The sequence below is a fragment of the Silurus aristotelis genome (genome assembly GCF_946808225.1).
Source record: "Silurus aristotelis genome assembly, chromosome: 25".
Classification (NCBI taxonomy): domain Eukaryota; kingdom Metazoa; phylum Chordata; class Actinopteri; order Siluriformes; family Siluridae; genus Silurus; species Silurus aristotelis.
This window is the reverse complement of record NC_139598.1, coordinates 12,744,985-12,772,074: the sequence shown is the minus strand read 5'-3', so window position 1 is coordinate 12,772,074 and position 27,090 is coordinate 12,744,985. Positions and strand designations below refer to the sequence as shown.

The 27,090-nt window shown below is 38.8% G+C and overlaps 2 protein-coding genes across 5 annotated transcripts in view; one reads left to right on the top strand and one right to left on the bottom strand.

The window, feature by feature from the left end:
* tex10 (testis expressed 10) overlaps positions 1-11,439 on the top strand; it is a 37,206-nt gene extending 25,767 nt beyond the window's left edge. The window contains exons 12-16 of the mRNA XM_083529882.1: positions 1,654-1,787; positions 7,111-7,191; positions 7,271-7,440; positions 9,594-9,804; positions 11,228-11,439. Of these exons, the coding sequence (XP_083386008.1) occupies positions 1,654-1,787; positions 7,111-7,191; positions 7,271-7,440; positions 9,594-9,804; positions 11,228-11,338 (707 nt within the window). The 3' untranslated portion in view covers positions 11,339-11,439. The remainder of the gene's footprint in view (positions 1-1,653; positions 1,788-7,110; positions 7,192-7,270; positions 7,441-9,593; positions 9,805-11,227) is intronic.
* invs (inversin) overlaps positions 11,440-27,090 on the bottom strand; it is a 47,283-nt gene continuing 31,632 nt past the window's right edge. For 3 of the 4 annotated variants that reach the window (XM_083529875.1, XM_083529877.1, XM_083529876.1), the window contains 9 exons: positions 26,779-27,008; positions 25,263-25,369; positions 24,328-24,537; positions 22,254-22,477; positions 21,922-22,158; positions 21,212-21,593; positions 18,693-18,898; positions 17,251-17,358; positions 11,440-13,730 (listed from right to left, as the gene is read on the bottom strand). In XM_083529875.1, coding sequence (XP_083386001.1) covers positions 13,621-13,730; positions 17,251-17,358; positions 18,693-18,898; positions 21,212-21,593; positions 21,922-22,158; positions 22,254-22,477; positions 24,328-24,537; positions 25,263-25,369; positions 26,779-27,008 — 1,814 coding nt within the window. In that variant the 3' untranslated portion in view covers positions 11,440-13,620. The remainder of the gene's footprint in view (positions 13,731-17,250; positions 17,359-18,692; positions 18,899-21,211; positions 21,594-21,921; positions 22,159-22,253; positions 22,478-24,327; positions 24,538-25,262; positions 25,370-26,778; positions 27,009-27,090) is intronic. The other variant, XM_083529878.1, reaches the window with a different exon arrangement.

Sequence of the window (27,090 nt, the reverse complement as noted above, 5' to 3'; positions counted from 1 at the left end):
AGGACACATATATTAATACATATGTCCTAGTGTCTAAATGTTGATTTTTACACCCAATACTAGTTCTGAATGTAAAAAAGAAATTACTTCTAATAAATGAACAACTCGTGGTATTAAAAAACTCATACCACGTTTTAATTCCACATTGTGTTTTTTTTCCCACTTTTTTTTTTTTTAAAGTCAATCCTACACTACACGTTGTGACCAAAGAGAGTACAGAAATCTTGTACACAATTACATAAAGCATGAAGAGTGTCCCTGCATCAAAAAATGGTGCAAACTATGTAGAACAACCTAGTGGTTGCTGGTGTTTCCACCATAGTAATATTAAAATAGTGAAGGACTTACTAAACCTGCTTTGTTCTCTACATGAGTCTGAGTCTCAGTACCCCTTTGCATATATATATTCCTCAAGGTGTTACAAAAATTCCTTTGAGATTCTGTTCCATGTTGACATGATTAACTCACATCGATGTCCTCCTCTTATAACACATCTCAGATGTACATTAATGGATTCAGATATGGTGACTAGGGAGGCCCCCTGAGGTGCACTCGGTGTCACGGTCATGTTTGAAGAACCAGTTTGAGACCACTTGTTTGAAAACAGATATTATAAGTTGTGTAATGTTGGGAATTTGTGGAGCAGGCCAGAAGTATCTTCAGCAGGATTCTTTATTGCGGATCAGAAACCTGCTGTTTCATGGAGCGGTCTTCAAGTCTAACAAAAAGAAACATGCACTGTTTCTGATGAAGGAATGGAGAAGCAACAAGAGTCATGAATTCATGTGGTTGATAATGAAATTCTGTCTCTGAGTTCTTTTTAGTTCACGATCCATTGTGCTGTACATTTCGAGATGCTTTCCTGAAAAGGTCGACCGATAGTGGATTTTACCAATACCAATAGCTAAGTTGGATCGTACTTGCTGATTATTTAGTTAATCAACTGAATCATGAAAATTTGCTGAATTAATTTAATATGAATATATTAATAAATAGATATTTAATTATTATAAAAAAGATATAAATAATAAATATAATACCGTGCTCTTTATGCACTAGGTGCACTTCGTGCAGCGCGCAGTCACCCATGTAAAAACAAACAGCACGTGGTGTCAGTGATTTGCCTGTAGAGGCTGCTCTCTTAATGGCAGCAGACCGTAAGCCGGAAAAACTATACGGATCGGTATGAAATTGATATTGGAATGGATTTTTGTCGATAGTTCCAGCAATCAACTATCGGTGCCAATTAATTGGTGAACCACTAATCATCACCGCTGGGGTGAACATTTGACACAAGGCAGGTTGGCTTCATGGATTCATGCTGTCGATGATGAAATTCTGTCATGTCGCAGCTGAAATTGAGATTCAACAGACAAAATCTTTTCATTCCACAATCGTATGTGCACTTCGAAATGCTTTCCTGCTCACCACGGGTGTAGAGGGTAGTCGTCAGAATTAGCAAAACCACCTTGTAACCTGAACCAGTCTGGTTATACTAGTCTTGGCTATTTTGTGAATTTGAACGCTTAATTTCCCCTCCCCATTTTTTAAATACATTTTTAGAGCCTCTCAATGCCGGGACTTCCCCAAAAGCCACACGTACTATATTTGAAAGTGGTTGTCAAGCAGTGTCACTTTTTTTCTACTTCTAAGGTTTCTCATCTGAGAGGCTGAGGACCCTACAGCAGGCAGACGATGAGGCACTGCTCCCCTCGTCAGCCCTCTCACCCCTCAGCGTGTTCACCACTCCACTCGAGCAGTTCATGCACCACTGGGACGTAGTCGAGGTGAGATTTCTTTCTCTCGTTTTCTGTAGCGAAAGCTCAGTTGTTTCTAATCGGTGCCAACTCGGCATGCCTGAACGGCCATGATGACTGACAGACACTCACACACACACACACACACTTCCTGACCCCTAAGTCTATACAAGGCACCTCCTCCTTTCAAGGTTTGTCAATCAACCCCTTATTTTAGCCGCTATCAAATAAAGGGACCATCCACAGTTCATATTCAACACACACGTGAGCTGTGTAGTTGTCCCTGGAGAGGTGTGTGTGTGTGTCTGTGTGTGGAGGGGGAGGTTTATCACAGCGCACCGGCTCCATATTTCAATAAGGGCTGGTTATCGGAGCGCCGCTGGCTAAAACGAAATGCTAATGCCAGCCAGCGGACACCATCAGCGGCTGACATTTTACACGGAAATTAAAACCTGACAAAAAGCATGCCCTCAGGCTCAGTTCTCTCTCCTCCCGAACAGCTAACAGCACTTTCTACATCTCTCACTCACTCAAACCCACACGCACACACACAATCTCTCACACAATTCCTCAGTACAATTTCGGACAAGCTTTAATCACGACATCCGAGTCAATCACCGAATTCGGTGCACGGCTGTAACGGCTCGCATCACCACGGATACTGTAATGAGAGGTGATGCCAACAGGTGTGGCTGACGGGGAATAATAAGGCATAATGAGGGAAAGAGCTGTCCTATACACACAAATTACACTTTCAATGTCGGTCAGAATTAATAAATTTAAAAAAATTGAAATAGCCTAATACGGTGTGCAGTAAAACATTTTGGCCAAACTTAAACTAGTAGATCAACACACAATTCTATTCCAGCACAGATTTTGACATTCTGACTTTTTGTGCCATTTTTGTATTTTTATTTTTTTCCCCCTCATCAAGAGATTTTCCCGAAAAAACCTGTAAGACCATGTTACGACCTGAGTATCTTCATGCTTTATATTTCCTAGTTTATTAAGTAGATAGCTCTTCTTACGAAGGTTATTGAAGTAACGCTGAGCTATATGACAATATTAATATTGTGTACAAATATAGCAGAATACATTTTTCGATCTTACGATGATTATAGTGATACGACCAAATTGTAACATTTCCCACATTTTCGTGCGGGCTGTACGCACCTCTTGTGGCATTGCCGGGCACAAACAGTGCACTGATTAGTAGGGCTGCAACTAATGATTATTTTGATAATCGATTAATCAGGATTAGTATTTTGTAGTATTTTGCTGATAGCCAGTTGACAATTGTTTTGGAAAAAAAAAATACACTGTTATTTTGTTCATTTTTGTAGATATAAGCATCTACAATATTGAATCAATTTAATTTGGAATAATTATTAAATGATACATGCATAAATTAAATATACAAACTTTGAAAACAAGCTTTTGAACGTAGTAAAGTCGCAGTAAATCACGTTTTAAAACAGATAAGTTAATGTTGTAGCAGACCAATGCTATAAAAAGAGAATGGAAAGGGGAAACGCAGTGAGAGAACAGACTTATTTAAAAAAAAAAAACAAAGGAAAAAAAATATGCATTCGCTGAAAACCACAACTAAAAATCGAATCGTTTATTGCTGCTGTTGTTTGCTGCTTTTAGATTTATTGTTTGTTTGCACCAGTTTAATTGAATCCATCACTATGTCACCAGAACAGATCCAGTGCGACTGTCCCGAAGTTAGCAAACAAACCGTTTACACAATAGCACTTCGTTAAACTGTACCATTTTCACATGGTGAGGATTTTACAGTTTCTGCTCACCGTGCTGATGTTTCACCTTCATCAGTCACACCAGTGTGTTTTCTTTTCACGTGCTCGTGCATCACTGTGGTATTTCCATGCCACATAAGCTCTGCTTTGCATCACTTCCAGGTACAGTTTTCTTTATGTTTCAGTTGCGTTTATTATAAAATGCAACCATGCCTTGGATGACTTGGGACGCACACTTGACCCTGTACTGTCTGCCATTTTTCCAAGTGCCTGTTATCTTGCCGTCACGCAAATCCGTAACTTCAGAAGCCCAACTAATTGATAATGGCATTCGTTGACAACGAATTTCATTAATGATTTTATCGATTAGTTGTTGCAGCCCTACTGATTAGTCTCATCAGATACAGATGTGCTTCTTTCCACTCGTTTCATCCGGCTCCAACCCCTACTCAGAAACCGGAGCTTGTCCACATACCCACTGCCACAATACGTATATATATATATATATATATATATATATATATATATATATATATATATATATATATATATATATATATATATCTCCACAGATGTCAGATTTGAAATATTGTGTACTTTAGGGTATTGATCATATTTGGTATTGTGATTTTGATTATTATTATTACTCTCCAGAGAAGAGTTATATGGGCAACACTTTCCTGGTACATTGGGGGTTTTTTTTTCTTTCTTTTTGATTTCTTGTCCTGATTATAATCCTTGGAAGCAGCTGAAAATTGTATATGTTCATGCTCCATGTTGAGTTTGGTTTCATTATTTGGTTAATTGGTTTCATTATTAATAAACATACATTTGCATAAAGCTTCCATATTTGTGATTAGAGCATTAAAAACTTGAAAAGTATTAATTAAAAGACAGATAAAAATGTGTGATTAAGTTGCTATTAACTCATGACAATCGTGCATTTAATCATTTTAATCAGCCCTAAAACACACACACACACACACACACACACACACACACACACACACACACACACACACTCACACACTATATATATATATATATATATATATATATATATATATATATATATATATATATATATATATACATACACACAGACACACACAGACGTATGTGAGTGTGTCTGTGAGTGTGTGTGTGTGTGTGTACACCCAACTGCTGAATTTTTACTGCTTTATTGCCAATCAGGTGTATCCAATCTAAGCTGTGTGTAATGTGTGTTAACATGGTTAGTTTGATTAATGTCAGATAATAACCTGCTCTGAATGACATTCCCATCTGCCTTCATCTGTTTAATCCAATCCACTCTAATTCTATTAGTACTATTTGATTTCAGCTCGGACGACACACACACACACACACATCTTGTTCATTAAAGGCCTTTCTTTTCTAAAGTTTTCGTTTGCACTCAGATCGAAATAGATTTTGCTTCATATCTTGCAATAAAAAAGTGTATTTTTACTGACCAAACTTGCCCTTATTATCAGGTTCTTAGATGATGTAGTATGGGCCTTTTTTTTTATCCAATATTAAATGAATGTTAGTAGAAAAGTTTAAAGTTGCCAAAGTATGTTAAATTTTTTCAAATAAAAGCAGAGTTTATATCTGCTGCGATCATTACTAACAAACCCGTATAGCTTTTTTCAATCATGTCTGCTAAGTTGCAAAGACAAGAGCAACAAAGCCAACAAGCATGTTCCATTTTTTGTTTTTTCTTTACTCGTGTGCTCATTCGCTAAGCAATTAGCCAGTCGGAGTTCTCTTTCTCGCCGACGAGCTCCGCCTCTGACCCGATGCGCAGAATCAGCCGAAAAACTGCCGACGCTGTTCGACCAAACCCAACGGTGCGGGGGTCGGGGGTGGTTTTGGCGATAAGGGGGAGTTGACAGACGCAACCGTCAGCTTGGTGTGTGTGTGTGTGTGTGTGTGTGTGTGTGTGTGTGTGTGTGTGTGTGTGTGTGTGTGTGTGTGTGTGTGTGTGTGTGTGTGTGTGTGTGTGTGTGTGTGTCTCTCTGTCTGTCTGCCTTTAAGTTCTTTTCCTTCATTCTTAATCTAGCCTTAAATTTTTAATTGGGTGGCTGATTGGAGAAGCTTGTGTTGTTCAATATATGTTCCATTTAAGCAATTTTTTGCATCATGTCTTATTAATTAACTGTTATATTTTATGAGGGGGAAAAACATATCGGCCAAAGAAAAAATTGCCATTATATATCAGCTATCGGCTGCCCTGATTTCTAAATATCAGCAGCGGCCAGAGGAAAACCCATATTTGTATTTTTTTATTTTTGTAAGAACCATTTTACATGGGAGTTTTATGTTTGTTTGTTTTTTTTTTAACCAGTTTTCATTTTAAAAACTATAGTTTTTTTTTTTTTTTTTCGGATCGGTAAAATCCATCGTGTGTGCGTGTGTCGATTGAAAAACACCTAGTCTCAAATGCATGTTCCTTTTCTTTCTCTGCAACAAACTAGGTAATGTAATGGTATGAAAATTTTCTTTGACATCCTTTTTTTTTTTTTATTGAAAACTCCTCCCTTAGTATGTGTAACAGTTTTACACATTCTTCACATCTGGACAGTTTCTCCAAATCTTTAGATCAAATACCTTTCCTCTTGTAAAACTTGCCAAAGGTGTCCTTTATTAGTTGGAATTATTATTATTATTATTATTATTATTATTATTATTATTATTATTATTTTATTATTTTTTTTTTTTTTATTATTTGTTGCCCATTCCATCCAGTTCATCTCAGAGCAGTTCAATAGGATTTAGGTGTGCTGACTGGGCAGATTATTCTATGATAGATAACCATCTTTTTGCTCTCTTAAAAAAAAAAAAAACATTTACAGAACTCTGGTGTATGCTTGAGGTCATTGTCTTGTTGTACGGTTCCAATTAGCCGCAGTCCAGATGGAATTGCATGGGGTTGAAGTATGGAATGGTAGTCATGTTGGTTCTCTAATGTTCCCTGCTCAAAAAAAAAAACCCAATCCAAAATTGGCTTCCACCTCTATGTTTGACTGTGGGTGTGAGGCAGTCTGCGAATCTCTCCTGTTCTTCTGTTAGAGACAGAAATGTCCAATTTGGACTCATCTGTCTAAAGAACTTTCCTCGTTTTACCTAGTTTGCTGTATATAAACAAAAAAACATGCATGTCTCAAAAATGGTAAAAACTAGATGTTTTCAGAATTTTGACTGTGTGTGTGTGTGTGTGTATGTTTGTTGGTGTGTGTGTGTGTGTGTGTGTGTGGGTGTGTGTGTGTGTGTGGGTGTGTGTGTGTGTGTATAAAGTGCCTTGCAAAAGTATTTAGACCCCTGTCCCTCTCTCTGTAATTTTGAAGGTAACTTTTTTTTTTCATTAATATTTTTGTGAAAAAAAAACAGTAATAACGTGTTTGCATTAGTGTTCAAACCCTGTGATGTGTTTTTGTGTGATGTGATATAGAATCTGTCAGGGTACACCATTCAAATAAATTGCCTTAATTTACGATCTTCCTATGGCATCTTCCTGTGCATCATGGGATGTCTGCATACTAACCAACATTGTATCCAAAGTACATACATTTTTCCACTGTTTCTGCCAACAGGAAGTATGTCACTGTTTGGAGACGTTGGGTTCTCGAGGGCAGTGTTTTGAGATCTTACAAAATGGCATCATCAAGAACCTGGTGAGTGGAAAAAGTGTGCATATAGTTTTCAAATCCATTATGGCTCTTGTTCACCGTCTGGCTTCATTCGTACATCTAGTGCGGGTTGGTAGTCGTGCCGGACTGCACGTGTGCCGCGCTGTTGAGGTGCATTCCACGCTTGCTGGATCACAACCTCCTGCCCAACGACACACTTCTTCACTTCTTGGCTGACTGTTGTCTGAGCATGCTCAGTCTGCTGCTGCAGCTCGAACAAAGCGCCCGCAAGAGGTACGCACTCAAAATCATACATTAACGTTAATGGATTTTGGCAACCTTTTATTTTTTATTTATTTATTTATTTATTTTTTATCTTTGGAAAGAAAGACACCAGTTTTGATGCATAAATACTCAGGTAATTTACATCACTGTGAGTCGTGCCAGATTTTAGTAATTAAAAGCAATATCATTAACTTCTCTACTTGAAAAAATAAAAGAAGAATCTTCTCCCAATTTTAGCCTACAACAAACGTAATAGACATGCTTCCCAAAGAAAGGACACCCCCTATACAATGTCCATCCCGCAATAGTGGGCTCAATTGTCTGGTGTTTATAGAGTGCAGGCCTCTGATGCATCACATCTATGGGTATATATAGATAACATAGCCTTATAATAATGTCAAATACAGGTGTACGCCACCAATACCAATATACAATGCCCACAATTCATAATATGGTAATAATGTTCTGCATTATACAAAGTTTAAGACTAGAGAAGAAAATACAAAAGTACAAAACTTTCAGCTGAATTGGACACAAGAGTTCAGGGAGGTGGTAGCTTAGTGGTTAAGGCATTGGTTCCACAGGTCATAAGTTCAAATCCCAGCCGCACCAAGCCGCCACTCCTGGGCCCTTGAGCAAGGCCCCTAACCCCATAGCTGCTCAGTTGTATAAACAAGATAAATGTAAGTCGCTCTGGATAAGGGCATCTGCCAAATGCTGTAAATGTGAAACTGCCTCTAACTGTTAGGACGCTTTGGAGCTTCTTGTACTCATTCTGATCTTCTACATCGTGTAATCTTTGACATTTAGACTGTCAATTATTTAATATAATTACACCCCCCCCCCCCCCTTGCCATCTTCTGGAATCTGGAAATGTGGAATTGAATTAGAATCTGGGGAGGGGGTAATAACTTTTGGACACAACCGTAGACTTGACACAATTTCCTCATATCGAAATGTACACAGAATTGAGCAGCTTCGATGAGTTCCCATCATTGATTGATAGATTCGATAGGATGATGTTGCTTGGCCCCTCAAATAAAATCCCCATAACAATACGTCTCAAAAATGTAATAATTACACTTTCCTTTCCTCTGGTTCATACCACGTGCCGTATAGACTATGTTCATTATGTTCATTCTCACCATACTAAAAATCAGAAATTTGGATCACAGCATCATGAGACCAACCTGAAGTCGGCCAAAGAGAAACTGACTCCAAACCAGATCCCCTACATGAGGCGCTTGTAATAAAAATACTAATTCCGTATGATTTGTATGTATTCTGTAGTACAATTATTATTTATGAATAGTCTGAAAAATATATCTGGTCTAAAAGTACCTAAGGAATAATATTGCTCAAGCTGGATCTCTAATATTGCAAAAAAACACCACTAGTTGGAACCTCCAGTAGTCTGGAATCTTATTTTCTCGGGTTTCCTTTTTAGAAAAATTTACATTTTTATTGCTAAAATTGCACAAGAATATCTGTGAAAACGCAACCCATTTAATGCATTTAATTGGCAAAAATACATCAAAATACAAATATACCAATAAATAAAAAATCATAAATAAAAATAAATCAAATAATCTATAGAAGCCTGTTTCCACCACACAAACTTTTTTTCCTCAGTTCAGTTGTGGGCCTGAAGTTTGAAGCGGTTGGTGTATGAACGGGGCTCCTCTGCTTCATCTGTCTGGTTCCATCTCCTCCAGAGCTCATTGTTAGACAGAGTTCTCTCCAGGGATCGGAGGTGTAGGTTAATACCACCAGATTCTATTGATTGTGGCCCATTTCATCTTCAACGTGTAAAGCTTTCTGGCAGTGGGAGTGATGCTGCCTGATTGGTTTAAAAGAAAAAAATCTATATTAGGCAAACGTTTTATTTTTTCCGAATATGGCGGAACCGGCTTCTCCTCAATGTTTTCTCTCCGTTCCTCCATTTTTTTCATCCTGCTTTACCTGTCCAGAGTGCTCCAGAGTTTGTTTCAGTAACAATGGTCCGTGGTTAAACAGTGTATTAGTTAAATGGACTGAACGAAGCATAGAGACAAATTATTTTGATGTTTTTTTTTGTTTTTTTTTTGCTCGAGTTATTTAGGAAATCATTTTAGCTCCAGTTTTAAATCGCTCAATTGTCACTCGTCTTGTCTGCTCCACAGAGATGCAGTATGGGAGGCCTGTTTTGCTGCACTAAGCACGGTGCCACGTCTTTTGCGACTGGTTCTGCAGTCTCTCCGTGTGTGTGACCTGTGCGAAGAGGAGCTTCCCCTGCTGGCTCAGATCCTCTCTCTGCTCCTGCAACACACGCAGCTACGCAATCACGTAGCAGCCAATGCGGCCTTACTGCAGACCATCATTCAAGACCTGACGGTAAACCATACGATCAGAACTGCAAGCGTGTCCTGTGCTAGAATCTAGAATTTTTGTTATATACATACCGTCATTTTCGGACTATTTAGTGCACCTAAATATAAGCCACACCCACTGAATTTATCTGAATCTATAGTCTATTACTGGCTTGTATCTAAACAGTAGCCTACCAAAAAAAAGTCATTGTTCACGGTCTTCCCCCTTCCTTTCACAACTATTTCTCTCGGGAATTTTTCTTTCGGCATCGTCGTGCGTTTAAAAATCATCATCGGTGAATCTTTTCTCCCGATGCTCTGCAGCTCAGAACACAGGTGAAGTGCGTTTTTTTCATGCCCGGTTGTTTTCAGCGTGACAAATGATTCTCCTTTCCTGTAGACAGTCCGAGTGAGCGGCAGGTCAAACGTCAGAGGAACATCATCCATATTTATGATGTGGTGCGGCTCGATTCAGTAAGAGCCCGTTCGATTTAATATAAAGAATTTCATTGGTTCACCTGAACCCGTTCGGCAATTTTATTGGTCTAATATTACAGGGATCAGTTTTTTGGCGGTATGAAGCTCGTGAAACCGGGAAAAACCCGGGAAAAATCAATAAATTAGCCGCTTCATTGTTTAAGCCGCGAGGTTCAAAGTGTGGGAAAAAAATTAGCGGCTTATAGTCCAGTAAATACGGTGTGTATATATATATATAATATCTACATAAGTATTTGGGACACCTGAACCGGCCATGTATGTTTTTTTCTTAAATAACTACCACAAAGTTCGAGGCACACAATTGTATAGTATGTCATTACTGTGAACTAGGAGACCCAAACCTGTTCCAGCATTACAATACCTTTGTCCACAAAGGGAGCTCCATGAAGATGTGATTTAGATTGAAGTGGAAGATCTTGAGTGGCCTGCTATAGAGCTTTGACTTCAACCCTAATGAACACCTTTGGGATTTATGTGAACACTGACAGTACCCCAGGCCTCCTCACCTCACCTACATCACTACCTGCCTTTACCAACACCCTTGTAGCTGAATGAGCAGGAATCTCCACAAGTACATTCCAATATCGAGTGGAACATCTTTCCAGAAGAGTGGAGGTCATTCTAACAAAAAATTTGGGCTGAATGCCGACCGGGATGTTCAAAAAGCTAATGTTATGGTCAGGTGTCCACAAACCTTTGTCTATAAGTGTCTTTAATTAGTTACATTTAGGATTGAGCAGGAGGAATCTTTTGTGCTCATTGTTTGTATTTATTGTTTACTCTGTTACACTGAAATCGAGTTTAAACGTCACAGTGTCGCTTTTGTTTCGTGTTGCTGAAATCGTAGCTCCGTCTTGTGCACGTGCATGAGAAATAAAGACTGTAGGGTTCAGCCAGTAAAACCTGAATGTAATTCAGTGGCTGCTCTGTGTGTTTGTGTGTTTTGACAGCGCTACCACGGTGGAGAGACCCGAGAGCAGTGGCTAACAGACCTGCTGTACTGCTACAGCGTGACGCTTTCGAGTCACCGTGCCAACATCGCCATGAGGGAGATCTATTAACCTCGCGAGCCCCCGTCTCGTATCACCGTCTTTCGTCTTTCCATGTTCACAAACGTTGTTTTTTTTAAAGACTGCGAGGAAAAATAAACATGTTGGGATAATTAACGTATCAAAGTCTTTTATTTTTTATTTTTTTTGTTTTGTTTATTAGCACAACAGGAAAGCCATGTTTACACATACGGGATACAATAGAGACACGCGAGAAAAGTGCTAATGATGCCTGCCTAGCAACCACTCGACAACCATGAGTTCTCCATTAATGATGATCAGAAGTTTTCGAAGTCTGTGATGATTTGGTGAAAAAGAAAATTCAGTAATTGCTACAAGAAGGCTACTGAATTTTTTTTTCCCAACCAAATGGAAACATCAAAACTATTTGGAAATTGATAACTCGGGGAATTGCGCACATCTGTTAGTGGGGAATTCCGCCTGTGGCTGCAGTCTGACATTGCAGGCCTTTCATTTACTCCTGTAATTAACGCATTTCTCAGCTTAACCCTAAAGCCCCGGAGGGCTTTGTGGTGCAAGCCTAAAGTTAAAACACTGGCAGCTGCTGTGCAGCAAAACTTCATGCAGCATGAGGCATCTTTCGGCGTTGACACCGGCAAAATCGCAACGGTATAAAAAGATTTTTTATTATTATACATTTTTTTACAAAGCCGTATGTATTGCACAAAACAGCTGTAGAAAAACGAGCAGTTGATACAAAAATGAATGTATACTTTCTAATCTATCTACAGTTTATATACACTGTATGGACAAAAGTATTGAGACACCTGACTTTTCCAGTAGTATGTGATTCTTCCCCAAACTGTTACCACAACATTTAAGGCCCACAATTGTATAAGATCTTTGGATGCAGTAGCATTAATTTTCCCGTCACTTGAACTAGGAGACCAAACCTGTTCCAGCGTGACGTTGCCCCTGTGCACAAAGCCATCTTCATGAAGATATGCTTTAGAAGGATTGAAAGTGGAAGCAGTAGGAGTGAGGTTATTAGAGCAGCAAAATAGGCACTAAATGTGGAATATATGAATCTAATGGTCAGGTGTCCACAAAGTTTTATCCATATAGTACAATTCTACAGGATATATAATACATGCATATACAAGGAGGACAAATTAAAGGAAAAAATAAGAACGTACAAGGTGTTGAGCCCACACAGCATGCCAGATCTGCCCCCTGTTAGAGCTTCTACATTTTTATATAGTGGTACTGCAGAGGTAAACACCATACCTCCTCATAAGATATTTTTTTCATTGGTGTTCTATGATTCATCCGAAACGTCACTCAAAAATCTGTTCAGATCTGATAAATCATGGGAGTAAAATGAAGGACTCGGGGTGATGCCTAGCATTAGTTTTAAGGGTCTTGCTTAGAGAGGCAGCTTGGTAAATTTTCCATCCAGAGCCTCATCAAATTATTCAGTCACTCTCTGCAGTCATTCTGCATGAGACTACACCTATTATCAAAATGTTACTACGATAAAGGTGATCAGTTAGAAGAAACCAGTACTCATTTGCAGTTGGTGTCCTTTTTATTCAGGGGGCATCAGCTGCCAGACAATTAGAAACGAGACCTCAATCAATTAGCATACAAAAAAGTCAGAAGTTAGCAACTCAGCACAACTTCTTTAAAGTACACACTTGTGAAGTTGTGCTGAGTTGCTAAACTACTGCCTATACTCAGTACTGTATACCATGCATTTATATTCTGCCTCTATATACTCTAACTGCTAGATAGCAATAGCATAACAACCCCTGCTTTTTCCTTTAATCGGTCACCCCTTGTTATATAAAAGTCAAGTACACAATACAATGTGGGTTTATTTTGCTGACCTCAGAAAGCATAAACCAACACCGGACTGATTAGTCACATGACTATACAGGATCCTTCAAATGGTCGAAGTAGAAACAATTATGACAAAACACCAATTTGCATTGTTTCGCTTAAAAATCCCTTCACTTGTACATGGATACAGATTCCATTGTATTTGATAAAAAAATGTCTTATCAAGCACTCCTGTGCTGGCGGCCTTGTTATGTCAGGTCCAAGTCATCCATATGACAGGTCCGTAACCAGCTAAAGAAGGTCATCTCGTGCTTCAGGACTTTTCCCTGTGTGGTTGTCAGGACATCCTTCTGGACCTCACTGGTGACGACATAGAATCCTGGACCTCAATAGTGTGTTGTCAATTTTCTGTGTGTTTGTGAATTATTGGAGATGTGTAGTGAATACAGTTTGGTCATTGCTGATGAACAAGAACGTTTGCCGTTGCGCTCTCAGTCTTTGGTTCTGCTCTGGCTGCTGGCACTCGGAGGACGGAGGTGATACGAGTACTGCTTGGCTTGATTCATAGAGTCCAGTAAGTGCACGCATTCGACGCCACTCACTGAGGAAACACAAAACACTGACATTTTAGCACGAACACGCTTCAGACTCTGATATTGAAACGTACTTGCTGATCAACGATTAATCAATTGATGCATTTTTAAAATGGAAAATAGATTAAAAAAACATTAATAAATATATCATTAAATGATAAATAATAAATCTAATGTAGCACGTTCCACACACTGTACACTCTTAGTGCAGCACAGTCTCACGTGTAAAAACAAACAGCACATGCAGTCAGTGATTCGCCTCTAGAGGCCGCTCTTGTAATGATGGTGGACCGGAAAAACTATCGATATGCATTTTTGCAGATAGCTGATAGTTCTAGCGATCAACGATTGGTGCCGATTAATCGGCAAAACCGATGAATTGGTCGACCTCTACTAGATACCAATCTGTACTTTTCTATGTCCGTTCCATGGGTGCTACCATCAAGGGTACATCTTTGTACCTTTTAAATATTTAGAACCTTTTACCTAGAATATGAATATACAGTGTTAACATTGTCTCCTGCCTCATATTGTGTAGGTTCCCCTTGTGCTGCCAAAACAGCTCTGACTCAATGAGGCTTGGACTCCACAAGAACTCTAAAGATATATTTTGGTATCTGGCACCAAGACGAAGCACTCTAAATCCGGTAAGTCATGAAGTGAAGTCTCAATGGATTGGAATTGCCTGTCCAGCACATCCCAGAGATGTGTGATCGAATTTGGGGAATCTGGGGAATTTGGAGGCCACCTTGAACTCTTTGTCATGTTCCTCAAACAATTCCTTTGCAACGATTTTTGCAGTGTGGCAGATCACATTATCCTGCCGAATAAGCTACTGCCATTAGGAAATACCGTTGCCATGAAAAGCATCACACAGCCTCTGCCAATTTGCATTCTTCTCACAGTGCATCCTTCCTGGTTGTGTAAAAGAAACTGGAATTCATCAGGCCAGGCCACTGTTGTCGGTTTCTCCAATTTTGATTCTCATATGGCCATTGTAGGTGCTTTTGATGGTGAACAAGGGGTCAGCATGGGCACTCTACACAGTTGAACAGTCTCATACACAGTAAGCTGTAATGCACTGTGCCTGACACCTTTCAATCATGAACTTTTTCATAAATTTCCGACTACATGAACTCTGGGGGATTAGACTGGACAGACTAACCTTCTCTCCTCGTGCACATCACTGAGATTTGGGCACCCATGACCCTGTCCCTGGTTCACCAGTTGTCCTTTGCACCACTTTTGGTAGCTACAAACCACCAAAGACATGCCTTAAGACCTACTGTGTTGGAGATATTTCTGCTATTCTAGCCATTACAATTTGGTCATTGTCACTTAGCCACACGCTTGAGCATTTTCCTGCTTCCAACACATCAACTTCAAGAACAGACTGTTCACCTCCTGCCTAATATATCCAGTGCCTTGTCAGATGCCAATGTTATTCTTTCCACCTGAAAACTCATCAGTGTAGTATACATTATATATTTAAAGATACTGTGAGGTACATTATTGGAATAAAAATAACCCATGTACTTTTAAATCTATTCTTCAAGTAAATAACCATATCCACTTTCCTAAAGCTACAAACTATTTATCCATGCTAGTACCACCCCAGCAATGCAGAAAAGTACAGATTGGTGCCTTTGATTCTAAGTGTCCATGAAGTCCTAGGACTGCCTGTCGGCCAAGACCAGAGGTGGCAAAAGTACACACTTTGACTTAATTAGAAGTACAGACGCTCATGTTTAAGTATCACGCTGGTAACTGGACGTCACATCATATTAATATTAGGGCTGTCAATCGATTCAAATATTTAACCTCAATTAATTGCATGATTGTCATGAGTCAACTCATGATTAATCACAACTTAATTGCACATTTCTATCTGTTCTAAATGTACATTTATTTAATACTTTTGAAGTTTTTAATGCTCTGATCATCATGGGCATGGACAAATATGGAGGCTTTATGCAAATGTATGTTTACTATTAGTGAAACCAAAAAACATAGAGCATAAAATATTGGGCCCTTTACAGATTCGAATCATCAAAAAGTCAAAGTTTATGTTGGTTTTGGCGTTATGAGGAAAAAATGGCACAAAATGCGCCGGCGTGTTTCTCCACCCCAGAGGGTTAATTACCAGATGTGCGCATTATGGCAAATGTTGGTGCAGATTAGAGACTTGGCACATCAGTAAATTATTTTGTAAATATAATAAATGTAAATTTAAAATTATTTTTATTTATTTATTTATTTATTTATTTATTTATTTATTTTTTTTTTTTTTTTTACTTTTTTTTATATCAGAGTAAATAAATTACGTTGTGTCTGATACAGGATTCTACAGTTCTAGGTGTTCTTTGTTGTGTTTTTTGTTTCATGATGCATCAATGTTTCCAAATACGCTTTCAAAATCTAGAATGCAGGCAGGCCAATTTAGCACCCAGACTCTTCTACTACAAAGTCATGCTATTTTTTAGCATCTTTTAGGGGTATATATTCTCATTTTAAACATTTAATATGCTTATTTGTTTTATTGTGAAAAGAATAGAGATTTATGAGATTTGCATATCATTGCATTTCTGTCATTTACATATTTCAGTGTCCCAACTTTTTTGGGAAAGGTTCTGCTTAAATAATCTCTTCAAAACAGTTAATTTTTAACAGAACATCAGATGGACCATTCTCTCTAAAATGATAACAGTAAACACACACAAGTTTATTTGTATAGCGCTTTTCACAACAGACATTGTCTCAAAGCAGCTTTACACAAATCAACAGTGAAGGTGAATGGTGTGCATTTATCTCTGATGAGCAGCCGTGGTGACTGTGGCAAGGAAAAACTCCCTAAGATGTTATGAGGAAGAAACCTTGAGAGGAACCAGACTCAAAAGGGGAACCCATCCCCATTTGGGTGACATCAAGAGTTCGATCATAAATCTTTCAACAATACAGAACACTGGAGAGTGAGAACTAACATGAGCACCGGAGTATAAGATTATACAGTCTATATGGTCAGTACCTAAGTACCCAAAAGTACTGTTGGAGTCATGTAGAGCTGATCTTAAGACTTTAACTAACAATATTAAAGCATAACCCCATCTCTGTTTTTTCTATTAGTGATTTGACCCTCAGCTTGCTCATGGTAGATCGAAATCTACATTGGGAGTTGTGTAAAGCTGCTTTGTTACAAAATCTATCATTAAAAATAAATAGTGTATTATATTGTTTACTTGATTGTCAGATCATGGTATTTGGTTACTACTGATTTTGACAACAAAACCTCAAAAGGTATCTGGCTTCATTATCAATCTATCTAAAAAATCCTCAGAGTAAATGGAATTGGATCTGATTGGTTTGTTTTAGCAATGCAGGACACTTTGGACAAAAATATAATGAGCTCTTTTTTTTCCTATCATGTACTACAAGCTTTTTTGGTCAAAATACTTTTTCGTTAGAGCAGAAACTGATTTTTATTGGGGGAAAGTTTAGTTGTAAAAACTTTGAGTATTTAATTTGACTTACTTTGTTTGGTGGGCTTAAGCGACAGGTCGTGCAGTAGTTGGCTCTGGCTATGTGTGTTGAGAGCGGACAAAGCACTAAGTGAGCGCCCCCTTTTGGCCTGGGCTCCTCCTGTATGTAAAGTTCATATTTCAAATTATTATTTTCAAAAACATCACTTTATCACCAACCTAATATGCTTACAGTCATATATGTGTGGTGAGATGTGGTACAGAGCTGAATGGACAAGGTTCATACTCAGGCTGCAGTGTGTGTGTCCAATTTGACTGAGAGGCTGAGCTGCAGAAGGTGGTGTGTGTGTGTGTGCACAAGGAGACAGCTCGACATTCCACCTGACAGCGCTGAACTTTTCAAAGCGGCAACTGTCAAGGAGGTGTGTGTGTGTGTGTGTGTGTGTGTGTGTGTGTGTGTGTTTGTGAATATATGCGTGTGTGTTTCTGCGTACCTTGCTCAGCCATCATCACCTGTTCATGTCTTTGAAGGTCGGTTGCGTTAAACTAGGTCGAAACTGCAGCTTATCTCATGATATGAAAGCGTGTGTGAGATTATTAAAACGGAGGAATGTCGCCTAAAATTATGACACCTGGGCTGCTATTAATGGTGAAGCAGGAACCTAAAAATATTTATATAAAAGTGCAGGAGAGCAGGGCTGGTTATTTATATAAAGTACTCTTAGCAAAAAGTGTAGCACCCTGTTAGAATAAAGTCAAGCATAGTTTATACCAAATCAATGGCAAATTCTCAAATTTACTAAGGTGCTTGTTGAAATATGTTATATAAGCAATTTATACATGGACTGGTATCATAGTAACTCTTGATTTGAAGTTTACTGTAAGAAAATACTCATTTTACATTCATAATGCTGCATCCCAGGCCTCCTCACCTCACCCACACCAGTACCTGACTGTCTGAATGACAAATCTCCACAACTACACTACAAAATCTGGAACATCTTCCCAGGAGAGTGGAGGTTATTAAACAGTAAATGGGGACAAAATGTGGACTGAGGTGTTAAAAAAGCTCATACGAATCTTGTTGTCTGGTGACCACAAACTTTTGTCCGTGTTGTATTTCACTGTATGGAATTTTGCAAATGAGGAAAATAAATAATTCCCTGAGTAAAATATGTTGTCTACAGTGTAGTTTCCCCCTCAGTGCTTTATAAATAAATATGTCAGGATGTCTGTAGTGTTATTTAGGCATGTTATTCAGTCTGGACTGTTTTGGGACTCAGCCCTGAATTTGCACTGAATGCTTTGCCGTTTGTAGCCTTCAGATTAATCCTCATGGTTGAGAAGGATGTAATATTGTTCTACCATTGAGGGTAGAATTTGGACTCTTATGTTCGACTAGACTGTTTTTTTAGTTTGAACCACTACATTTATAGAATAACACAATTCGATTATATTTCCAATACAAGTTTCATATTTTTGTTTTGTACTTACCATAAATACTTTGCAGCACTGAGCTTTTCTTTGCTGGCCCTTTAGCAGGAGGTGACTGTACTCTGGATACGGTTTTCTGCCTCGTGTTATCGTTGTGGAGTGGACGCTCCCATAAAAACTGAATCAGAAGAGCGGTGGCTTCTGCAGGCGTGGACCATTCAACATTCCCACACAGCAGTTCTTTAAGGCGTCTTCGAATACAGAACCTAGACAACAGGGTTTGGAATGTCAGTTTATAAATCTACAACCTGAATCTCTGCACAATCCACTTCGAGGGAATTTACAAACACCCTCAGATTGTTCTAAAAATACAATTGAGCTATAATTAACTGATGTCGCACAAATGCTGTCGTACTGAACATCAGGCTGCGATTCGGCTGCACCTGATCGCAGCAGTGCTGATATTCAGTGTAGCAGCACGACTGCGAGCCTGATATTGATTTTATATAATCCTACAAACAAGAAATTCATATGAAGCAACTGACCTTTCTGATACAATCAGGCTGCATATTTTGTTAATTTCTTTTTGCTCATTTGAATAAAGAAAATAGCTCCCAAAGAAGCCACAGCTGGAAAAAAAAAAAGCATTGCGTTTTGCCATGTCGACGTACAGACTGACTGACAGCACAAAGTCACTGGAACGGACTATTGTTGAATCCAAATTTTATGTCAATGAAATAAAGCAAATGAAATATCAGCCGTCCTGGAAAACCAGACGTCTCTTTAAATTAGTAGGCTGCTGTATGATCTAGATTTAAAAGCACCTACTGAGAAACATTCCTGACATTCTCTGGAGTGTAAGCTCAATGTAAGAAAGACATCTTTCACTGGCTGATCTGAGCCTGCCTCAGCTGAGTGAATTGCTAAGGATGGGCTGGACTGTTTAAGCAGATCAGCAAGAAACGGCAAAACAAAAACAGTCAAGTCAACAGTCATGTACTGAATTCATAAAACAATAGTTTCAAACTCGACTCAAGTCTGCATGACATACCTTTGTTTTTTGCTAAAAAATTCATGAAATGAATGAGTGGCCCAGTCATGGGTCCTAACTTTAACCCTATTGAACATATTGAAATTGGCTGTCCACCGACGGTCCCCAACCACCCAGACCCAGTATAAGATGATTTGCAAAGAATAATGGCAGAAATTCCCCCCGGTTAGGGAACAAACCCCAGCCATTAGGGTTGCACAAGCCACTCTTAGTGCCGGTCCCAAGCCCGGATAAATGGGGAGGGTTGCTTTAGGAGAGGCATCCAACGTCGAACATGCGGGTCATGAATACGGATGATCCACTGTGGCAACCCCTAATGGGTGAAACCGAAAGAAAGTTAATGCCAGAAAATCCCCCGTTGGAGGTGTGACTCAAGGGTGTAATTGCTGCTGAATGTGATTCAGTTATGCTTAGTGAAGAGTCTGAATACTTGTGATATTTCATTTTTTTCTTTTTAATAAATTTACAGACATTTCTAGAATTCTGTTTTTACTTCGTCATTATAAATTACTGAGTGTAGATTAATTTTTTATGTTTTTAATATCAGGTTGAAAAAAACAATAAAAAGAGCAATGGGTCTGAATTCTTACAGTACAGTGTCTGAATGCACTGTACATGTCTACACCAGGTTCGGTCGCAACACGGGCCTGAACTGGAAACAGTCGCGTCATTGCCATTGTCTGCGCTTATTCCGCTTCAGTGGCGCAATAGGTCACGTAGACAACGCTACTGTCTGCAAATTAAATCTAATGTCGATGTGGCAACTTTGTGTCTGCGCTGTTAAACTCCAAAGCAGCTCTCGCACTCAATTAGGAAACGCTGACTTTACACCCTTACAAATTCATACATGAACGGTTGAAGCATGCAGACTTCCATGTGTATGATGCATATGTACTGTACGTATTCCATACCCCAAGGGTATACACCTTATCAATAACAAACGTCTTATCGCATGATGAATGATGTGATGAACGGGGCTGCATTTTTTTTGTCTTGTTGGCTTGTGTACAATGAAAACGTCCGAATGAAATTCGTCTGTTTGTAACGTAATAGACAAAATGACTTAATAGCACGGTACATAGTTTACCGCAACATCCCTAGTGTTCATCAAAGAAACCCGGCTCTTTATGCACTTTTTTAAGAGTGCATGTGTGTTTTCTTTGTGTTATTAAGCGAGTCTCTGTAACCCATTATTTCGATAAAGCCATTAGCAAAGTACAGCTTAGCTCAGCAGCATGAACTTTTAGCCGCTCTTAAGCAAACTACACACACACACACACACACACACACACGTCATGCCAAGCCAAAGACTCCCTTAGTGAAGTGTTAGTGTGCAGGTGGGCAGGGAGCCAGACCACAGTTAGAGCGGCCACATGTGGGCGACATATGGGCACTAACATTATACCCTCCGTCTCCATCCAGTGTTATTTTTTTCCCTTTTAGATCTTTCAACTGTCACTGCTTAAACTTTCATTAAAGTTTATAGACAGATTGAGTATAAACAAATATGGAAATAAAATGTTAGTACCTCCTCCAAGCTGCCTGTATCACTCTCGCTGCTTGGGTCCTTCTCTGCAGATTCTTTCTTCTGGGCTCCTTCTCTTTTTCCATGCGCCTTCCGTTGTCTACGTCTTTGCACCAACCTCTTTGGGTTTCCCGTTCAGAGATTTTATCTGCTTCTCTTACGGTCTTCGAGCACTTCTCTGCTTCTTTTGCAGTCCTACGTTCTTTCTCTCTCTTGGGCCTAGACAGCTTTTCTTTTTCCCACTCAGCCTGTGGCTCCCTTGTTCTGCTTTTCTCCCGTCCTGCTTCGACTGGGAGTGAGCCGAAGCGGCCGGATTGACACACACCAGCAGGAGGGGACGCCATCGCTGGGTGGTTTGTCCTGGATTCGGGTTTAGAGCTGCTTTCTGTGTTGGTAGAAAAGAAATCAAGCAACAAGAACATTGGCAAACTAATCGCTGCAGAGATTTAACATTCCAACTATTGACTGATTCAAGCATATCTTGCTGCACACAGATAACGCATTTTACACACACACACACACACACACACACACACACACACACACACACACACACACACAGAAACACACACACTTAACAGGAAATGGACCAGTTATAAATTGAGGCATATAATAAGTGATTACATCATAAAATATCAATCAAAATTGATTCTAGTAGGTCACAATATTCTAAACAAGCTATAAATCTTGGTATCATCAAAATAAGGTTCAACCTGAAGAGTGACCTGAAGTCCTGGGTCTCAAATGAACAGGGTGTGTTTGTCTGGCACTGCCCGGTCTGCTGGAACCTGCAGGAGAATGACGCTCTGTCCTGGCTACACTCTTTTCAGGTGCATACACACCGCTCACACACACATCTGTCCTCGTTTCTGATCTGCTCAGAGTCTGAGGAATCACGGGCAGGTTTAAAGTAGATACCGGAGAGGTTTCTAGGGTTTCGGCCCTGTGCTCTAAAAGAAATAGAATTAAAGGTTTAATACAGTTACATGCATTTACATGATCAAACCGAAATATATTTTGAGAAGACCACATCCCATCAGCTCACCTGACTCTTTTGGCTGTTTCTCAGTCCTGTCTCGTGATTGGCTAAGATAAACCTTTGATGATTTTTGATGTTTCTGGCCTTTAGGTTTCATGCTTTTCATCTCGAGTTCAGTAACAGCCAACGGCAGCTTCTCGCTTCTCACTTGGACCAATGTCATCTGACGATGTGCTCCGGCCAGTAAGAGCTGCTGTTCAGCCTCACGCTTTCGCTCCTCTTCCCTCTTCCTTTTGATACATCAGATCAGTGTGCACAAAATAAATGAAAACTAGTCATCTGAAGGAAAAAAATAGCATCTCAAAATAATACAATTATGGCAAATTACAGCACGGCTGAATTCTGATTTCTGATCGGTTAAAAGATGTTGACTAATTTGTTCTAACAGCAGCTCTGCTTATGGTTTCACCTGCAAATTCAATTATATTAATCCCATTGAATACATTACTGCATGCACAGGGACTTAATTGTGCCATACATTCTAAAGCTAATAATAAAGGCAATAAAAAAAAGGGAAACAAAGACAAAGAAGGAACAAAGAAAACGTATTTGTTTAAATGATGACACTTTCAGTGAGAAGACGTTTAACACGAATAGAGATTTTCCACCAAGATAGAAGCCATTGCAGCTACTTGAATACAATATAACAGCTATGTTTCGTAACATAACAGCTACTATAATATAAGTGACAATTAATAACATTAAAAGTAACTATCTATTTGTTAAAAAGTGTGAGTTTCATTAGCAATCTTCAGAAAATGTTGTGGTTGAACTACAAGAAAACAGTTCAGGATCAAACATCATGTCTCAAATAGCAAAGTGGCCCAAAAAATTGTAAACAAATAATTCCATCCAAGGCACTTTTACCAGAGAAGTTATTAATTGTAAAAGCATTCAACATTTTTTACAGCATTAATGAAAATATAAATAAAATTACATAAAAAAAAAAAAGACACAGCAAGCTTGTTCATTGTGTGTGTGTGTGTGTGTGTGTGTGTGTGTGTGTGTGTGTGTGTGTGTGTGTTTAGACAATATTTGAAAGTGTGTGCATGTGTGTGTATTCATTTATCCTGTAGGCTGACAGATTCTAAATGTCACATGAAGCAGCTGACCACTGGCCGATTAATAGGAGAAATCGCTCGGTCTTTTTTCTAGCAGAATCCCCCCCCTTACGCCTCCTCTCCTGGAAGTGACATGCTGATGGTGTTGTCTAATCACACTCCAAATCAGACAGCCAGATAAATGAGCCCTAGCTAAATATCCACATGTTAATCTGCCTGATGTAGTATTCGTGTACGAAACCATCCATTATTTAAATCAGATTATTCGTTGCGCTCGGTCGCAAATTGAAACTTCGCTAAAACAATTGTCACGTCCTCGTAACCTTTCGATTCCATCTGCGGCGAAACGACCCGTTTGAAATTTTTTTTAATGAACAAATGAAATTTTTCAATATTGCGCTGCATGTTGATTGGCCTAATTCCTATAATCAAAATTAATTATAAAAAGATTTTAAATTATATTACAAGTAAAATTATGTTTAAATCATTTTGGGTTTGAACAGTGAGTGAAGAATAAAAAAACAGCAATCTTGGGGAATATTTTGGGGAAGCAAAAATCTCAGTTATAGTCTCCTATGCCATCCATCATGTGTTTCTTAACCGTCAATTTATAATTTGTCCTGTGTATGATGTTCTATTTAATTCAATTCAATTCGTTTGTATTTGTATATCGCTGTTAACAATGAACATAGTCTCAAAGCAGCTTTACACAGTCCCTGCTTCCTGCTTTCTTCTCGCATCGAATCGTCACACACTGTTGTGTTTTTGAAATTTGTGTAGTCTTGCATACTGCCAAGTATTATGGGGACAAATGTCCCTTCACAAGAATAGAAACCTGACAGTTTTTACCTTGTTGGGACATTTATTACTCATGATAAAAAGGATTTTAATATTTAAAATATATTATATATGATCTTACATTTTGATTTATGTGTACAGATAACATTATTTAAATGGTACCCACAAAGATATAAAGACGTGTGTGTGTGTGTGTGTGTGTGTGTGTGTGTGTGTCATACTTGGCTGCATCTTTACGGAGCTGCTCATGCCTCATTAATAGGTTCTTGCGCTCCTTAAAAGCTCGCCGCACTTTATAACCTTTGTACAAAGCCTGAATGGACGAGGCAGCGATATCCTGGATGGCAGCGATGGACAAAGCGCCGTGCTCCAAAAGGAACTGTGTCACCTCCTGATGCTCTCCCAGTAAGGCATAGTCCAGAGGAGTGTACCTGTATACACACGCACACACACATGCATGCACACATACAGTTACACTGCACATATTGTATACAAATTGTATGTGTGTGTTTACTTTGAATTTGCATGGCGTGCAAATATGTGCATGTGATTTATTTCTGGTTATATTTATATTAACAGAAAAATTCATAAGTGCTCAGGTTTTAATTTGGTGAATTTATTTTAGAATCAGTATTGTGATTAAGTTTAGGGTATATTGTAGTACAGTGGTCCCCCGTTTAAATATAGGTTAATAAAAATATAATTATTAATTATAAAAATGAAGTAAAATGTTAATAAAATATAAAATAGCATTTCCAGGGTGGCATCCGTTTATCACGGTTTTTCGTTTATCGCGGGCGGTTTTTGGAACGTAACAACCGCCTGCGATAAACGAAAAACCGTGATAAAACTCCATACAAACAATTCACTATAAGTTTTTTTGGTGTATCGTGCTATCCCCCAGAGACTGATTTAAACCGTGGTAAAGTGGGGAATTACTGTATTACCTACTTTTACAAAAATGGCAATGGCAGATGCTCTTATTCAGAGTAACCTACATATATCTAATTTTATCCGCCAAACATTTGAGGATTCGGGACCTTGCTCAAGGGCCCAACAATATCAGGTTGTTGGCAGTGGGATTTGAGCCCATGAGTAATATATACAAGGTATATACTGTGTAAATGTGTGAGCACATGTGCATGCAGTGGATTACCTCTCCTCTGTGTGCTCCATGTGGTTAGGAAAAGCTCCACATCCCAATAAAAGTTTTACAGCATCCAAATATCCATTATTGCATGACCAATGGAGCGCCGTCCTCCCCTTTCCACACAAACAGTTTATTCAACTAATTATACATATATTTTGTGTCAAAAAAGTCTGTAGCAACAGTTACAGTATATAAGAATATGTTATTTGAAAACTGTGAGAAACCGTAGAATGGCCTCCAGACGGTATTGTGTCTCTTGATGATTAACACTGAATATTGACTCTGTGTGGGTTTCATACCATATACAAATATGCAGTGTTGTGCTCGTTACTAAAAAATAGTAACTAGTTACAGTTACTCGTTACTTCATTCAAAAAGTAACTCCGTTACTTTGTTGATTACTTACACCAAAAAGTAATGCGTTACTGTTAAAAGTAACTTTTTAGTTACTTTTTTAAAGAACCTTCTTTAATGTCCTTATTAATGCACTTTTATGTGTTATGGTCTACAAACACAAAACTGACTTAAACACAGAGTAATTTTTTAACACTATTTTAATAAAGTCAGACCTGCACATACTGAATATATCACAAGGATTTCTGAAATAAATAACAAAACAAGCTGAATAATATATTCACAATTAAAAACTAAATTGGCTTCTGCTGTTGTGTTGAGCTCTTAAAAATGTTCCTTTCACAGCTGAAGTATGAAAACTATCAACAATGTAGAACACCGGATTAGCTTCTAGCTTCTAGCTTCTAGCATGGAGGTCCTGGAGCAGCTTCAACCGATTAGAGTTGCTGTTTATCGCAGTAGATACGACCTTCGAACCAGAAAGACACAGCTTACATTTGACTTAAAAGTTTTTGTCTTTATACTCAACTAAAGTGAAATAATGATTTGTATGAATTATTTTTAAAAGTAACGCGTTACAGTATTAGTTACTGTCAAAAGTAACGCGTTACTGCCCAACACTGCAAATATGTTTGGTCAAAAGGTTTAATGGTAAATAACAGGTTAGAATTATATTAGGTTGTTAATGTGCTTGTTTTCATGAGTCTTGTGTAAGAGACACCATGTAATCTAAATCTTTGTTGTCAAACGTATTGGAAAAATGAAATTGGTATAATAGTTGATATGGTAAAGTTTTTGAAAAGGTTTATTTATTATTTATGGAAGAAGCCTCCAGTGTCAGATCAATGTAAGTTCTCCGACATGAGAATGTCTTCAGGACAGAGTACTTGGTAACATGGGAGGGGGGAAAAAAGCTTGTGTTTGAACAACTGCTTATAGCAGTTATAACATAAGTGACAATAAGAACTAAAGTGTCTCGTTCCAGAACATTAAATATAACTTTAACTTGCTAAATATGCTGTGTCTTTTATTTAAGTTATACTTATAGTCAATTTGCTGCAGTATTAGAGAAGTAAAATATATTTGAATAACAGTAAAGCATTGTACCACCCAGTATTTGATCATCTTTATCCCACAGTGTTTTTTTGATCCTTGCTTTGTTTCCTACCTCTTTATCCTGGATGTTGGGGTCAGCATCATGCTGGATAAGCAGGGCCATGCAGTTTATATAACCTGCGTACGCAGCGCACTGCAGCGGCGTCCTGCCTGCGTGATCCTGCAGGTTCGGGCCGAGCCCGTTCTCCATCAGCACCTCGCACACCTCTGCGTTTCCGCCTAACGCTGCCCAGTGCAGCGCCGAATGACCGTCTGTGTCGACCAAGTTCACACGTGCACCACCTCAAACACACATCCACACATTGTTCTTTTCAGATCAACTAGAAATAAATGTTTCCTTCGTTCTAGCTTCCTCCTCTAACAG